Source organism: Ascidia mentula, chromosome 7 (genome assembly GCF_947561715.1).
Source record: "Ascidia mentula chromosome 7, kaAscMent1.1, whole genome shotgun sequence".
In the NCBI taxonomy this organism is placed as follows: Eukaryota; Metazoa; Chordata; class Ascidiacea; order Phlebobranchia; family Ascidiidae; genus Ascidia; species Ascidia mentula.
This window is the reverse complement of record NC_138572.1, coordinates 7,285,552-7,300,939: the sequence shown is the minus strand read 5'-3', so window position 1 is coordinate 7,300,939 and position 15,388 is coordinate 7,285,552. Positions and strand designations below refer to the sequence as shown.

At 37.9% G+C, this 15,388-nt stretch overlaps 3 protein-coding genes across 3 annotated transcripts; all 3 read right to left on the bottom strand.

The window, feature by feature from the left end:
* Positions 1-801: 801 nt before the first annotated feature.
* LOC145908439 (adhesion G-protein coupled receptor G2-like) lies at positions 802-5,102 on the bottom strand. Its single transcript, XM_082995719.1, has 11 exons — positions 4,900-5,102; positions 4,691-4,811; positions 4,468-4,629; positions 3,851-3,973; positions 3,329-3,466; positions 3,089-3,198; positions 2,770-2,977; positions 2,585-2,711; positions 1,866-2,026; positions 1,313-1,483; positions 802-1,182 (listed from the first exon to the last, which is right to left on the bottom strand). Exons 2-11 carry the CDS (start codon positions 4,787-4,789, stop codon positions 988-990), a joined length of 1,494 nt encoding a protein of 497 aa, XP_082851845.1. The 5' UTR covers positions 4,790-4,811; positions 4,900-5,102; the 3' UTR covers positions 802-987.
* A 4-nt stretch (positions 5,103-5,106) lies between these two features.
* LOC145908438 (uncharacterized) lies at positions 5,107-13,654 on the bottom strand. The gene is made up of 28 exons (XM_082995718.1): positions 13,521-13,654; positions 12,993-13,183; positions 12,656-12,797; positions 12,420-12,598; positions 11,956-12,130; positions 11,708-11,898; positions 11,441-11,591; positions 11,195-11,379; positions 10,909-11,050; positions 10,596-10,777; positions 10,127-10,274; positions 9,933-10,043; positions 9,727-9,834; positions 9,389-9,502; positions 9,110-9,223; positions 8,462-8,575; positions 8,211-8,324; positions 8,034-8,147; positions 7,807-7,920; positions 7,348-7,458; positions 7,181-7,294; positions 7,010-7,123; positions 6,656-6,769; positions 6,360-6,473; positions 6,128-6,250; positions 5,840-5,953; positions 5,513-5,628; positions 5,107-5,355 (listed from the first exon to the last, which is right to left on the bottom strand). Exons 1-28 carry the CDS (start codon positions 13,618-13,620, stop codon positions 5,167-5,169), a joined length of 3,798 nt encoding a protein of 1,265 aa, XP_082851844.1. The 5' UTR covers positions 13,621-13,654; the 3' UTR covers positions 5,107-5,166.
* Positions 13,655-13,823: 169 nt separating this feature from the next.
* On the bottom strand, positions 13,824-14,953 carry LOC145909434 (tolloid-like protein 2). Its single transcript, XM_082996828.1, has 5 exons — positions 14,843-14,953; positions 14,582-14,766; positions 14,376-14,517; positions 14,043-14,224; positions 13,824-13,901 (listed from the first exon to the last, which is right to left on the bottom strand). The coding sequence occupies exons 1-5, from the start codon at positions 14,913-14,915 to the stop codon at positions 13,824-13,826; spliced, it is 660 nt and encodes a 219-aa protein (XP_082852954.1). The 5' UTR covers positions 14,916-14,953.
* Between the last annotated feature and the right edge of the window lie 435 nt (positions 14,954-15,388).

Here is a 15,388-nt window from a genome sequence, read left to right as displayed (position 1 = left end):
TTTGTGTATAAAATACATCCTTTTCTGTATTCAAGTAGAATGGCTCTACATGTATACTGTATATGGATACTTTTGGTTTAGGCAAAATACACTTTCAAACTCCCTGTTTTAACGCGGCCAGTTGGTGAGTCTTTTGGTGAAAATAGCATGTGCCTAGACAATGCAGTATAGATTACTTACGTGGAAGAAAGTCGGTTATTGTTTTGAATACGAACTTGGGCCACGCAGTGGACGCCCCAAAATTAGCACATTGTACTTTATGTGATTGCTCTTGGGGAAACGCCATTAAGCTTTTGCACAAAATGGCAACCATATCTCAAAAATGACCCTGATTGTCCGGTTTGTTCGTTACTTTTACCGATCAACGCGGAAACAATTCAGCGCAGCTGCGTCGTTGCTCGCAGAATGTGGAAAGGAACCTATTTTCCTGGATTATTTTTGTGAGTTGTAGAAATATTTTAGTGTCTAATAAAGGTATGTTTCATTTCCAATTTGAATACCCGTTGACGACTTATAACACTTTATGTGTTTAGTATGTCCAGGAAGTCCAATTCAACTTCGTGTTGAGAAATGTCCCAAGTACCTGCTGCCAACTAACTACTTTCCTGCGGGTTCAAGTAACATTTTATGCACTTGGAACATAACCAGTTTAACAGATGACAGAATCCACGTTTGTGTGGTGCTTTTCTTAGTTTAAAAAAAATCCGTATACCAATAAATTACCCTCAGCACAAAAATTACCTACTTTTCAAAAGACAATCAGTAACAAAATATTACCGTTTATGCATTGTTTATGTGTTTATACAGGGTACGTACATAGAAAGTGTTACAAAAGCACGATTAGTGACAGATACGTGACGCATCAGCTGTTATCACATCGACAAAAAATACATTTTTACAGTTGTTTAGTTATGTTTTTTACAAAAACATCAAACACAACCCGTTGAAACCATGTACGCAGATAAAATAAAAAATATATCATAAAATTTATTTAAGTCCAGCGGTTATTGATCGGTTTGAAAGTTTCGAGTTCTGAGTTGATGAGGATGGGCCCGTTGACGTTGAATTGCTGCTGTTACTGCTTCGAGTGAAGCTTCTGCATGACCAGGAGAGTAGAGGCTGAAGCCACATATCTCGAATATTCTTCTGTCGGACGCAGTTGAAGAAACATATCAGAAAACCCTGAATAGCACAAAAATTAAATCAATAGTTTTGAGGCAAAAGTTTCAAAAAACAAAAATTCCAAACTAGAAAAAGAGATTTGATTCGAGCAACGAAAATTCATTAAAAATGATGTTTGTCAACTACTAACCTGTAACGAGTTAAGAATGGTGAAGATCCAAGCCATAATAGATTGATAAATGACGTCATTTGATGCAATCATCAGGTATCCGAACACCCAAGTCAGTCCCATGGAAAACATCAAGGTACATGCAATCATAAAACTGTCCAGTGACTCTCGTTTTCTTGCTGAAGATCGAATCTGAGATCATTGGAAAAAGTGTTTTCTTGTGTGGCTTTGTATCCGACAACAGGATAGCAACATTTAAACTTATTTACGGACTTGTATCAATTCTTTTTTTTACAACACATCGTCTTATTCAAAATATTTAATAGAATGTCAACTACAAAACTGAAAAAAATACATGCTCATACCGCATGAAACATTTTTCTGCACACATATTTGCCCTTTAACCAGTGGTGGGATTCAGCCGGTTCGCACCGGTTCCCGAAATTTTATGATCAGCGAACCCGTTAGCATTACTGGCTACTGTCAATGGATTTTTGTAACAGAACCGGCAGAAAATATGACTTTTGTGATAGAACCGGCTGACAAAAAAATTGAATCCCACCACTGCCTTTACCTCATTGGTGTCGAAAATCAGTTTTTTTAGAACGGCCACAAAAAGCCCAAAATTCAAGGCCAGCATCATTCCAACCGGTAGTAGAAAACCGAAATAGAGCGAATAGAGATGAAGCCAACATACGTGCCGCGAGTTATAAGCGGACACCGAAAAAATGTCATCTGTCGAAGAAGTCAAATTTAGATCATGAGGTTTTCGGTCTTGGCAGCCCAGGCAATGCAGCCCATCTGGATCTGCCACTTTTTCCTGACAAGTCGGAAAACGGCTGCATTGTCTGGGCTGCCAAGCCTGAAAACCTCATGATCGCGATACGTTAGCTATGTTCACCAAGGACCTCCGCAGTGGGGCGATCCAGCCAATCATGCCATTGCATGTAATATTACTGCGTTAAGCCAAATTTAGTTTACATTATTGAGATATTTTTTTGCTATCAGTTAAACCACACGATTTGTTTGCGATATTCTGCCCTAGTTGTGCCGTGTTTACCATAAAAAGATTTTGCTATTGGGATCAAATAAGTTGTGATTTACATTCACAAACAAGATGCCAAACATTTTGGGTTGCATCTGTGCCTGTTGCATTTCGTGGTAAATGAAATAGTCTATTTTTTCGTGTAATCGTTCCAATTAAAACGCTTCGCGGAACGCAATGTTAGCAGTTCGAATCATCAGCGAAACACGTAGGGGTCGGTCACAATGTTTAATCAAAACAGCGCCCACCGTGTGTGTGGTGGTGAACATCGTGATGAAAAATAGAAACTCCACCAGTTATCAATACAGCGATAGCGGGTAGAAGATAGGAAACGATAGATGATGCTTTGAAAATGTAAGTTGGAGCACCCATAACCTTCAGGAAGAAAACAAAGGTGTTACACTTTTACCTTCACGTTAATGAACGTGTTCACCTTAACTAACTGCTGGTACATATTTATGGCATTGCCCGTCATCCAACACCACGTAGCCAATAGAAAATAGTGCAGTAAAGCCGTAACAGAGTAGCATGCTGCTTCAGACGAAGTCTGTCCAGTACCAGCCATGAATATGACATTTGATATTGCCATGCACAGACAAATGTTGATCAGGTAAGGAGTAGGTTTTCTTTGACGTAGTCGACTACAAAATAACAAAAGATTGTGTTTTACAATTTCCCAAAATGTTGATTTACATTTAATGTGTGGAAATTACCATTACATCTACTCTTTAAGTCTTTACTTAAATAATTACCTCACTGTGGAATACAACACTACTGTAAAGAGCAAGCCCAAAACCGACAAAGAACAACCAACGTAACTGAATATTGCAAGGGCAAAGACAGAAGGCAATATGACTGAATCCTGCAAGGTAAATATAACGGAGTAAGTTTCATGTTAGTTCATACAGCAGAATATCAATAAACAAGCCAATGCAAGTAGGAATGCCCAATTAGCAAGGAGTTCAGGGACATGCGATTTGTTGAATACTTACCACAATCATTGAAAACGTTGCAAATTTCGTGCATCTGCATTCAGGGGGGAAACTCTCTTTGACCAAACCACAGCCGTGGGTCGCCCAGCGTTGCTCTCCGTCTTCCCAGACAACGCATCTTGTGCGCACAACGCGTTCCTAAAAGTTTTGCCCATATAAAAATAAATACGATCGCGTCGGTCGCATACCTATTGTTTGCTGTATGCATTTAAATTAAATGATATCTTAGAGTCTAATGAGGCTAACGTCTTACAAATTGGTTTATTGAGCCTAATTAGTTTAAAATATTCAAACAATTGTCCCAAGCGAAACGTCGGTGAATAAATGTTACTTTTAAATGTGCCAGAAGAACCGACTAATTAAAATGCAATACTTCCGGCAGCAACAGCGACTTAATACTTATATGTGAGATTTATATACAAATTCTCCAATCGATACCTATTTTTAGATCACATTTCTTTATAATTTACATTTATTTGCTTGACCACTGACCAAAGAAATACTTTAAGTCTTTTAACATACCAATAGACTTGTATCGTTCAGCGGATAAATTCCTTCTTGTTCCGTGAGGTTCAAAAAGACAATTATGACTTCTGTGTTCTCGGTGTTTGAATTGTTTTCATAACCTGCATTCGCTGATATTACCTGTGTATTTTTAAACAAAGTAAAAAAACTAACTAAAACATATGTAACCAGGTTAGCATCGATGGGAATTTCAAATAAAGAATTCTCAGAAGGAATACGATTTAGAAATTTCATCAGGATAACCTTTATAAGTCCCGAAGTGAATCGTGAATGGCTAACAAATGTAGAATAATAGAAAAAACGTCAGAAATGTGACTGCAAGAATCAGCCTTTGCAGGTGGATAACAAATGTTGTTGAAAAACGGGGAGGCCAGCATTTAAAGAGAATGACTAAGCACCAGACTGCAAACACAGGCAGTTTACAGCAGAGGAACATGCAATTTACGCTGTGACGTGGACTAGCACTTAACAGTTCGAATGAAAAAACAGGATTTGACACGCACACATGAATTTAACATTTCATGACATAACAACTCAGCTATTTCCTATGTGATTAAAACTATTGACGTATTTTGCACTAATTTAACAGGAATATTATAAATATGATGCAGTACCATCGATACATTTTCTCCGGATGGAAACAAAGTGTCGGAATTAAAAACCACAAACGAGTATCTCGTCGAGAGTTGTGCTTCAAATTTGGCTTGAACAGTTGAAATGGTGAATGATTCGTTGGTTAAAACCGCATGAGAGTCATTTGTGCCTTTCTCTGTAATCTTTTTAAGGGAAGAGTTTTTCTTGTTGAGTAAATACTCCAAGCAATTGTTATTTAGTTACCAGGGCAGACATTTCGTCACTGGTTACTTTAATGGTTGTTTCTCCTGTAGGCAAGACGAAAACTTGGGCCACTTGCTGTGGAACCCCGGATATTGTCATAGGGACAGTCCCTGTTTTGTTTCTGTAATGGTAGGCACAAAAGAAAGGTCAATGATCGTTAGTTGGAAAATCGCAAAAATAGGTGTTAAATTCGAAAATCACCAACTTACGTTTCGTTGGACTTTGCGACTGAGCGTGTTAGTGCCCCAACCACCGCAAGTGTATTAAACAGGAAACCTGCCTTAAACTGTAAAAATTGAAGGTACAGATGAAATTAGTGCTGAAAATGCTGCAAATGTAGAGAAATCAAAAATCCAAGCATAATTGTTTAATACAATCGTTCATTATCGATTATCCTATTATGAATAAATGCATTAAAATCGATATGCATAGGCCCACTACTGCACAAACCACTGAAAACGCTTTTTTGCACTATGTTATCTACAACGTATAAACATTTGTTTGCCACTTGCTTCCACTTTGTTGGAGTTTGTCTTGCTTAGAGACAAAACAACATTTGACACTTGGTCCACTTCGCCTATTTCCAACGCAGGTACTGATATCAGAAGCTTGAGATCAGTAAGAGCATTTGAGGCCGTTTCGGTAGTGACGGTTGATTGATTGATCTGCATTGTGTTGTAAGATTAATTGTGTCTCTCATTTGAAACTCATCGTTACGCACATTATTAGATGGCATACTTAAATGGGAGGAAAGACTTCGTCAGTTGAATGGAGTTTAAATATCTTGCGATATAAAAAAATAATTTGATACTCCGCAACTACCTGGGGGGCGTCTTGAAAATTTACGTCACAAGGCAAAACTCGCAGGTTTGTTAGTACAGCGAAATCATCTCGGTTGCCTTTTTCGAAGTTGCATACGGCAGAAGCGATTGGGCGACCTGTGTTAGTAAAATACATACGATCAAGATTGGTGCAACATGTGTATCATTAAATTAGTGGCAGTAGAATAAATTTACTCATGTACTACAGAATTATTGGCCTTATTCACGCCCAAATGTACAACGAACGATAGTTTGATGACCCTTACCACAGGAAAATGTCTATCACCAGGCGAATACATATACTAGTATAGTTCTGTATAAATCTTACCTGTTCCATTTTTACATCTCTCGATTGATGCAGGTGCTTGAAGAAAGCTCGACCTCTCAAAATGGTAAAACTTCCCTGTGTTTAAATCCCACAGCGCCTTTGACTCACAGAAAGCTACAAAAACAACAATGCTTAACTTGGAAACGTTTATTAGCTACGTGTGTAGTTGTTGTTTATCAAAACGTATGCCGAATTAGCCTCATTTGTCTGCTACAGCTAATGAAACGACTTCAAAAGGTCGTTTTTGGGGTTGAAAGGGCACTAATGTTACACTGTTGTTTAACTTACGTTGACAGAGCTCAAATCCATTTCCTTCGTATCGGTCATTGCATCTACACTCGGGTTCTGCTCCGATTACCGGAAAACAAGTCGCTCTTTTGACGCACCGCACATTTGCACAGGCTGGAGGAACTAAAAAACAATTTCTGATCAAAAATACATAATCGTACGCACAATGAACAGCACGTTATGAGAATTGAGGATATTTTTGAAAGCGTTGATATGAATGCAGTGGGTTCACCTTGCTCGCAATGTTCACCCTTGTAATATTCAGGGCAATTACACTTGTAGGAGTTTACCATATCTTCGCATTTTCCATTGTGCAAGCATGGAGTAGAAGCGCACTCGTGAATATCTACAAAACATAATTTATTTTTGGAATTATTTTACCCTTTTGCTTTTACACATGACATCTCATATTTAAAGTTTCTCTGTCCTATATCCCAAATCGTAAATTTCCAAAATCTGAGATTCGACTCGTAAAACGTACGTTCCTGTTGATCTATTTAGGCTTCGATAGAAATTTTCGCAACTTACCTGTTGAACAATTCTCATCAGTAAAGCCAGGAAGACATTGACATTCGTAATGATTGAACAAATCTACGCACGTCGCATTGTTGAAGCAGGGCAAACGTTTGCAAATTTGTTTTTCTGCCGAAATCACAAAAAGTTATAAAAATGCTGGTTTTATGTTTTTTTTTTGTTATAATTGTAAACGCAACAATAATGAATGGCAAAGGATCTGTGCTTGGTGGTATTCGTGCGCTGGAAAACAAATTTTCAAACGCTGAAAAACAACCAAAAGCAAACTCCCAGGGAGTTACCCGACCGGTAGACAGAAGTAGCACCTAATTAAACCATTACTGTAAATAAGCATGAAGTTGAACAAACCTTGGCTGCAATTTTTTCCAGTGTATCCGGGAAGGCAAGTACACTGGTAGTCATTTACAAGATCTCCACACGAAGAATTGAAAGTGCACGGTCCTGACGCACAATCGTCAATGTCTGTACAAAAAAAAAACGTTTTAAAGTCAATACACAACTCAACAGATATTTTAATACCAATGGAACAATTTATTCCTGTAAATCCGACTTGGCACACACACGTAAAGTTTGCTACCAGGTCTGTGCACGTTCCGTTGTTTTTACAAGGTGATGGGGCGCAGTCGTCAATATCTGAAAAACAATGCATGATAAAGGTGTGACTTCACAATAAGCACGAGAGGTACCAGTTGAGCAGTTTTTGCCTTGAAATCCTTTAGCACAGTGACAAAGATAGTCGCTCACCAAATCTTCACATGTGCCATTGTGACATGGTTGTCGTGCACACTCGTTTATATCTGAAAAAGTGTTTGAGTTGAATAAGTTTGTTCGGTTAAAAAAATTGAAAATTATGGCTTTTGGTTGGAATATTTCTACTTTTTCTACAGAAATATGCCTGGATGAAGTTAAGGCCATGTTACATTAATTGTTTTCAGAAAGTGAGGACGTGGAGTGTCACAGCAAAAAACAAACAAACACATATTACATGTGCAAGAGAGCCATAATAATCAATAAGAGCTGCAGACAGGTGTACACACTGCTTCGACCTGTAAGATCTTACAGTGTAGTTGGTGACTGTAGTACTTAAATAGGTAAGGACGTGTGCTTTTACAAATACTCAAACACTACAACTACTTCTATCTTACTCGTGGAGCAGTTTTTGTCCTCGAACCCTGGATTACATTCGCAACTATAATCGTTGATTCCGTCGTGGCAGGTCGATTCATTGCTACAAAATCCCATCAAACATTCGTCTATATCTGAAAAGTGTTCATGACACGACACAGACGTGTAAAATAATATTTGATGCATGAGAAAAGTGTCATGCATATTTGCAATTGTTTATTAGTCGGTAAAACACTTGCTTGCTTACTTGTTGAACAATTCTTCGACGTAAAACCTGCTACGCAAGTGCACATGAAATCATTCACCAAATCAGTGCAGTTTCCATCATTGGTACACGGCTTTGTGGAGCATTCATTTATATCTGCCAATAAAAAAGCATAACACAAGCTCATTTCAATAACATTTTAAAATACAATATTATCACCTATTGAACAGTTTTTCCCTGTGTATCCTGGCTCGCAAAAGCATTCAAAATCGTTCAACTGATCCATACACGTGGAATTTTGTAGGCATGGTTTTGAGGCGCAATCGTCAATATCTGTTAATACATAAACGGTTGGTTTTAGGAAAGTTAATACGTAAACTATTTCTTTTTTGAGAACTTCAATATTCTAAAGCAATAATGCTTATTGGTTTTCTACAGATTCTTGGTATAGCCTATTTTCAAAATCATACCCTGAGAGCAGTTCTTTCCCGTGTATCCTGCAACGCAATCGCAAAGGAAATCATTCACCAAATCACTGCAGTTTGCGTTGTTGTCACATGGACGGGACTTGCAGTCGTCGATATCTATTAGAGTTGCCTTTAGGTAATTAGTTTGCCTATGTCCCCTGTGGTAATCCTATTGACCAATATCTTCTATAACATACTTTACAGAAATATTCCACAATGTAATTGATGGTGATTAATGCAAGCACAGTTTGACAGCGAGAAATTTATTTTTCGCCCGGTACAGATAGAGTATGTGAAAGGTCGTCCAATCGCGACCAAAACCTTACAGGCTACAAGGGAGGTAAACTCTTATTTCAAGTGACGTGGCATCATACCACCAACAAGTTTTTATTATTTAGATTGTTGCTAAAGCATTGACGTAACATCCGACAAAAGGCAAGGAGAGTACAATATACTAAAATGATCGGTTGGTTAATTGAGGTTAAGCGCGGGTACCACTACCACTGATGGTACCACTGATGGGAACGACCTAAAGTAGGCATTATATTCAACTTCGTAATTGTTATTACTCACGACAATAATTACCGTTAACCATTAATAAGGAAGATTAATTCATCACATCTACAGATGTGTTTTTTTTTTTATTCCAACCTGTTGAGCAATTTTTGTCTGTGTAACCTTGAACACATGTACAAGAGTAGTCGTTGATCAAGTCCTCGCAAGTTGCCAAGTTAACACAAGGATTCGAACCACACTCATCAATGTCTACAAAACAATCTTTGTAAGATTTTTGTCCTTGATATCAATTATACTCATTCACATTTTAAATATGTCGGAAAAGTTTCCAAATATAAGTGATTTTAACGTTGCTATTTCTTTTCAGTGGAATGAATCATGGGTTTTAAATTTTCTCGCTAATTGCCAACTTACTGACGGAGCAATCCGCATTTGTGTAGCCAGGCGAGCAAGCGCACCGATGATCATTAATCAAGTCGATGCAAGTTCCGTTGTTGGCGCAAGAATTCGTTGCGCACTCATTGATATCTGAATTATAATTTATGAAGAGACCAATGAATACAAATAACTTCTGGCAATAACATTCATAAATATTATTTTTTTGGTAGATGCATTTCACATGCAAGTAGATTTCCTTGTCATTCTTATGACCAACCAGGTCTGTTAGTTTAGAAAGGAACTTCCATGCTTTAAACCGAACCCGCCCCTGTTCAATGCTTTGTTTATTGCGATAAAACAAACTAACAACTTACTGACTGAGCAGTTTTTCGACGTGAAACCGAGAACACATGAACATGAGTAATCTTGGGGCCCATCAATGCATGTCCCGTTGTTGTAACACGGAGTCGGCTGGCAGAAGTCTAAATATAACCTGATTTGGAAACTTGCGTTCATGTTTTTACCGAAACATGCAATAGTTACATCACTAAGCGTTAGGAAGAAAGAAAGTTTCGCCAACCTTTCTTGCAGTTTTTCCCAACGTACCCAAGAAGACAGCTGCAGTTGTAATCGTTTGCCAGATCCACACAAGTACCATTGTTAAGACAAGGACTGGGTTCGCATTCATCGCCTAACGTAACAATACTTGACTTGTATTTATTCAACCCAAATAAATTCCTACTAACAACAATCTGTATATTGGCCTATACTTACTTGTGTAATAAACCTGTTGAAAGCCAACAAAAGGGTCGATACCCTGGAACTGTACCACTGACGTCACTCTGTGTGTTTGCGAAGTACTGAAAGCGTAGTTTGCTTGTTCGTCAGTAAAAGTGCCTAGCAGACTGTTCCCGGAATAAATCTAAAATATAATAGGGTGTGAAAGCTTCAAGGAATGCTGGGCAGATATACTTCGATAGAAATCCTTCAACTTTAACAAGAACCCAACCTTTCACAAATATAAAAAATTGTTTTCAGCGTAATTTAAAAACTATTGGTTCAAAATAATCCGCAACTGATTTATTTCCCTTATATAAGACTACAACATGCAGAAAGCTACAAGCATGCATTTAGACATCAGCGTGTGGAGGTAAATTTTGTTCTTTTACAGCACATACTAATCGTAAACAGCGATTAAATTAAATAGCAGAACCTGTTCGTAAAATTGGTATTTCTTGCTTACCTCTACAGAACTGCTCGTCGCAGCGAATATATTTGCTGTCACGTGAATTGTATCAGTAGCCAAAGAGGGATTTATATTCCAATTGCAATACTCAGAATAAGCATTGCGAGCCGGATAGTTTCGAGAATGAATAAAACGCTTCTTGTTGTCCGCGTAAAGTTGAACATCTCCAGATTTACACGCTAAAGGTACAAACATTAAAAATTAGAAAAACGAAAGTAGGAAATATTGCATCACTGTTATAATTTTGTAATTGCAATTGCAAATAAACATTTTATAGTCAAGGAAAAGAATTGTGGATTTTACAAATTACTTGTGAAGTATTTCAGATGAAAGGCATTCTGTAACGTTTCACCGTCAGTAGTAAAAGTGATCTCCGAGTAATCTGCCGAGGTTGGCGAAGCAACAGTGGTTGAACCCGTTAAACTGTACCAAAATTCAGGTCCATTTGTTATCTGCGAACCATAATTGTGATTACTGCATTTACGTCTTGCCATTATCAAGTACCACATCGTATTTTAGACAAAACTATAAGTCAGGAAATTTTAAAAAGTATCTCCAAGTGCAAACAGGTTGTGATGTTTGTCGGCTCTACGTACATCCAGGAAGTCTTTTCCATTTTCCAAATCAATTTGAACAGTTTGAAAGTGTATTCGTTTGCCTGCAGGAGCAGTTATATTCCAGTGGCACGTCAAGTTGGGTGGATACATGTTCGGATAGTTGGGTGAAAATATTTCTTTCTCCACTTCAAGTGACATTAACTGCACCGTGTAGTTGGGACAAACTTGAAAATACAACACCGAACTAAGTTATGGTTCATTTTGTTCACCTATCCCTCTTTATACTTTCATATTGATAGTATTGGAGTTCAAAACCATTATTGGAACCAGGTTGAGTTGTGGTAAATTGGACCATGGTGTATTGGTGTTTCAGTAAAACCTGTACGTTGGAGCTGGACCCCACCAATGTGGTAGCAAGATTTTCACCATCGTAAATCTAAAAATATATTCACCGGCTCAGACAAAGCAACATAAGACTTGGATAAAGCAACACAGCAAAAAACAACGTTTTGAGTGTTAGTCGCGCATTAAATGTAAATTAGTGTTTCTTACTTTTAAGGAAGAGTTGACGCCCAGGTCGTGGGCAGTGACAACAATGTGGATCCTTGAATCAGCTGAAGACGACGATGTGACAATTTTCCACAAACACGACAAGTAGCCAGGATAAAAATGACCATAGTTAGGTGACCGGATGTATTGCGTGTTGTTTGCGGCCGTTAACATCACCGTATCAACTGGGCACACTACGAAGAACAAATGTAACTAACACATATCCACATTAGGTTATTGTAAACACTTACCTTTAAAATAAATGAAGTGGAAAATACTTGACGAAGTGCTACTACTTTCATCTTTGAATAAAATGGTAAGTGAATTTGAGACTGAATAAAGGTAGCACCCGTTTGCATTGGATGTAGGATTTCCTTGGCATCCAATCCGCCAATTTAAAACCAATAATGATTTGTTATCGTATATCTAAATCAATGATAATAATTTATGCGCTTGCATGCCACAGTCGCGTGATTCGTGGAATGTGCCGCAGTCCTTTCCGCGTGACTATTGTTTGTGTGCGTGTTACTTAAAAATGCAATACTTCCCTATAAATGCGTGTGTGCTAGCTTTGATTTGCATTTATACGAACAAATACAAAGAAACACAACAAGTGCTATGAAGGACAACCATACGACAAAACAATTTTATCACACTACCGGACTTTTCTTGCAAAAGCAACTCTAAGTACCAAATGATTTCAGAATATACTTACAATTAGAGAGTTATTTTCCAAATGTAAAGATTTAACCACAAGATAAATGCGATTTTCTCCCTCCGCCATTATTTCCCATGTACAGTTTCTATTTCCTGTGTTAAAATCCGGGTAGTTGGGAGAAAAAATATCTCTAACATGATCCCCTGCTACAAGTTCTTGTGTGACATTTGGACATGCTGCAATCAAAACAGTTAAAGTTTACGTCATCGTGAAATTTACTCATCCAATCATACTCGTAAAAAATTCCAGTTTGAATCCCAAGTCCTCAGCTCCGCTAACGGTCTGGAATAGTACGTTGAATTGTCCTGTACTAGAGTGTCTTAAAAACGACTCCAGCTTGCTCGAGTATTGGGAAGAATCAACTCCATCGCTAATCTAAAACGCATTTAAAACAAACCGTTTAGTTTTTCTATAAAACACCTTGGAAATAAGCGGAAGACGGTCCACTGTTTCGATGTATCATCCAAAAAAACGTACAAGGGCAGATTACCTGATTTGTATTAAATGGAAATAGTTTGTTAGAATGATAAAAGTATGAAAGGTAAAGGTTAATTAAAACAATAAACGTACAGTCAGAAAGTCATGGTTGAGGTATGTGCTAAACGACACAACCCGCATATGGATTCTCTCGTCTGACAAGGCAACAATTCTCCAACTGCAGTAATGATTTGGGATGTGAGGGTACCGATAAGGGTAATTATTCGAAGAAATTGATTGAACAGAAGCATTCGCTGATACAAGAATCTCCGATCCTGTACACACTGCAAGTAAAAACAAATAGCAGATTTTGTTGTGAACGGCTCTACAGTTGCAACTACTCAACTACTCGTATACCAAAAAACGTTGTGTTGTAAAAAATAAAAAAGCTTGAAATCATCTGCTGATTACACATAGACTACACAGATCAAACCACATTCGTCTTGCCCAACATTGAAATCAAATGAATAGCAACTACAGTAAGCATTACTGGCGTTTTGCAATCAAGAATAGGACAGGGCTATACGAGTTGTAACAAGACCCAAAGCCGGTGCAATGATATCCTGAGAGCGGATGTTTTTCAACACTGAATTGGCTGCTGTTGCGTGTAAGGGCACGTACCTTTCATATACTCCAACTTGAAGCCTACGTAGGACCTGTGAGGTTGAGTTTGAAACTTTAGCCTAATGTAATTGGTAAATATTCCAAGAACAGTGTTCATTGCAACGATGCCAGTGTAGGCATCTTGAAGCGATTCCCCATCATACAGCTGTAACCATGAAAAAAACAAATGTTCAGTGGTGATCGTACAAGGAACTTGCATATACTTGGTCTTAATGGCTTTAATTTACTTTGGCTTTTTATACGTATTAGGGATATATATTAATAGTCGTGGGAATACAGTGCTCGGAGTGAAATATAGACCTATGCATACGCTGTAAACAACCGGATCACGGTGGTCATTAAAATTCCGATAAACGGTTTGTACGGACCGGTGCGAACCTGCAGAATCAACTGGATTGACGTATTTTCGACACAAACCCGTATGACGTATTTTGATCGTGATGATTAATTGAGTAGAAACATTTGCAAGACAAGTCTGTTTCCTAATGAAAACGTTTAGAAAAAAAAGGCAATGCTCACCTCCAAACTGTCAGTGGCAATAACTTGCAAATCCAACATTTCAAGTCTGATAAATCCTGGATTTGGTTCTAACAAAATCCATTCACACGTCAAGTTTACCGGGTAGTTGTTTCCATAATTAGGGGAAGATAGGAATTGACGTTGATCGCCCACTGTCAAATTTACTGCGTAATCCGGGCACGCTGTTGACAACACGATCAAAGTTAAACGTAACAGTTTGACTATTGCAAAAACATATGTCGCATATGAGTTGGTTTGTCTTTGCGAATTTGACGAATGAAGATTTATAAATACGTGACCATTGTTGTAGCTAATTCCCTATCTATAAAATACTTGTAAAATATTCCAGGTTGAAAAGCCGTCCGGTTAGATTTCCGTTCGAAACAAACTCCACCATAACAGCATTCCCGAGGCTGTTTACAAAATCTCCAACCTTTGTTCCTGTTAGTTTTAGCGGCTCCCACGACCCGTAAATCTGTTATAATCGAACCTTTCTATATTGAAATCAAGTTTTATATAAGGGTATTCGTAATACATACGTTCAAATAGTCACGACTGTGTTCAATATCTAAAGACACCACACGAACGTAGATTCTGTCATCGGTTAAACTGGTTATGTTCCAAGTACATGATATTTTACTCGAACCCGCAGGAAAGTATGTAGTTGGCAGCAAGTACTTAGGGTGTTTCTCGGCTGTCAGTTGAACAGGACTCCCTGGGCATGCTAATCAAGAAACTTTAAGCAAATGCACTACAAAGATAACTTTATCATAGTTTTGGTTTACGAAAATCCCACTCACCAGTCGTTGATATGCATCCAAAGTTGCTGGCAAATATCAGAAGAAAACAGATCGAAATCTTATTATACCACATCTTTTTCTGACTCGTTGTAGTTCAGAGTGAGGTTGATGGCTAAACCAAGCTGTATATGATGAAACGCCCGGATGTCGGCTTAGATACGTGCCCGTTTTTCTATTGGCATTTCACAATAAACGTCACTCACTGTAGATTAATTGCTGGTAGTTAGTAAGCACGTGAAAAGGGAATGAGAGATTTTATAAGTGATTTATTGCAAATAAGTGATTGGTACACTACGCTGGGAGTGAAAACCCTGCTAATAAAACATTGCTGTGTTCTATAGGCTTTAATTGGGTATTTACCAATTACACAAGCTCTAACGAAAGGTAAAATATCAGATTATTGAAAAGCAACCTAATAACAAGTAATTGCGGCCATGAAAAAAGTCAATATGTCTCGCACATTCAACGTTTTAAATAAACGAAATTTTATTTTAATATCCTGCAAAAGTGTCATTAAAAAAATTCACTATACATCATCGGTAACGT

Coding starts and splice junctions, on each gene's coding strand:
- LOC145908439 (XM_082995719.1), bottom strand. CDS start 4,789: ATGACAATATCCGGGGTTCCACAGCAAGTGGCCCAAGTTTTCGTCTTG. Junction 1,484..1,865: donor TGATTTTCGACACCAATGAG/GTAAAGGCAGTG, acceptor CAATGATCTCAG/ATTCGATCTTCAGCAAGAAA. Junction 1,183..1,312: donor CCATTCTTAACTCGTTACAG/GTTAGTAGTTGA, acceptor TGTGCTATTCAG/GGTTTTCTGATATGTTTCTT.
- LOC145908438 (XM_082995718.1), bottom strand. CDS start 13,620: ATGAACACTGTTCTTGGAATATTTACCAATTACATTAGGCTAAAGTTT. Junction 7,921..8,033: donor GTCGAAGAATTGTTCAACAA/GTAAGCAAGCAA, acceptor AACACTTTTCAG/ATATAGACGAATGTTTGATG. Junction 7,459..7,806: donor GGACAAAAACTGCTCCACGA/GTAAGATAGAAG, acceptor ACACTTTTTCAG/ATATAAACGAGTGTGCACGA.
- LOC145909434 (XM_082996828.1), bottom strand. CDS start 14,915: ATGTGGTATAATAAGATTTCGATCTGTTTTCTTCTGATATTTGCCAGC. Junction 14,767..14,842: donor TGGATGCATATCAACGACTG/GTGAGTGGGATT, acceptor TTTCTTGATTAG/CATGCCCAGGGAGTCCTGTT. Junction 14,225..14,375: donor CAACCTGGAATATTTTACAA/GTATTTTATAGA, acceptor TGTTGTCAACAG/CGTGCCCGGATTACGCAGTA.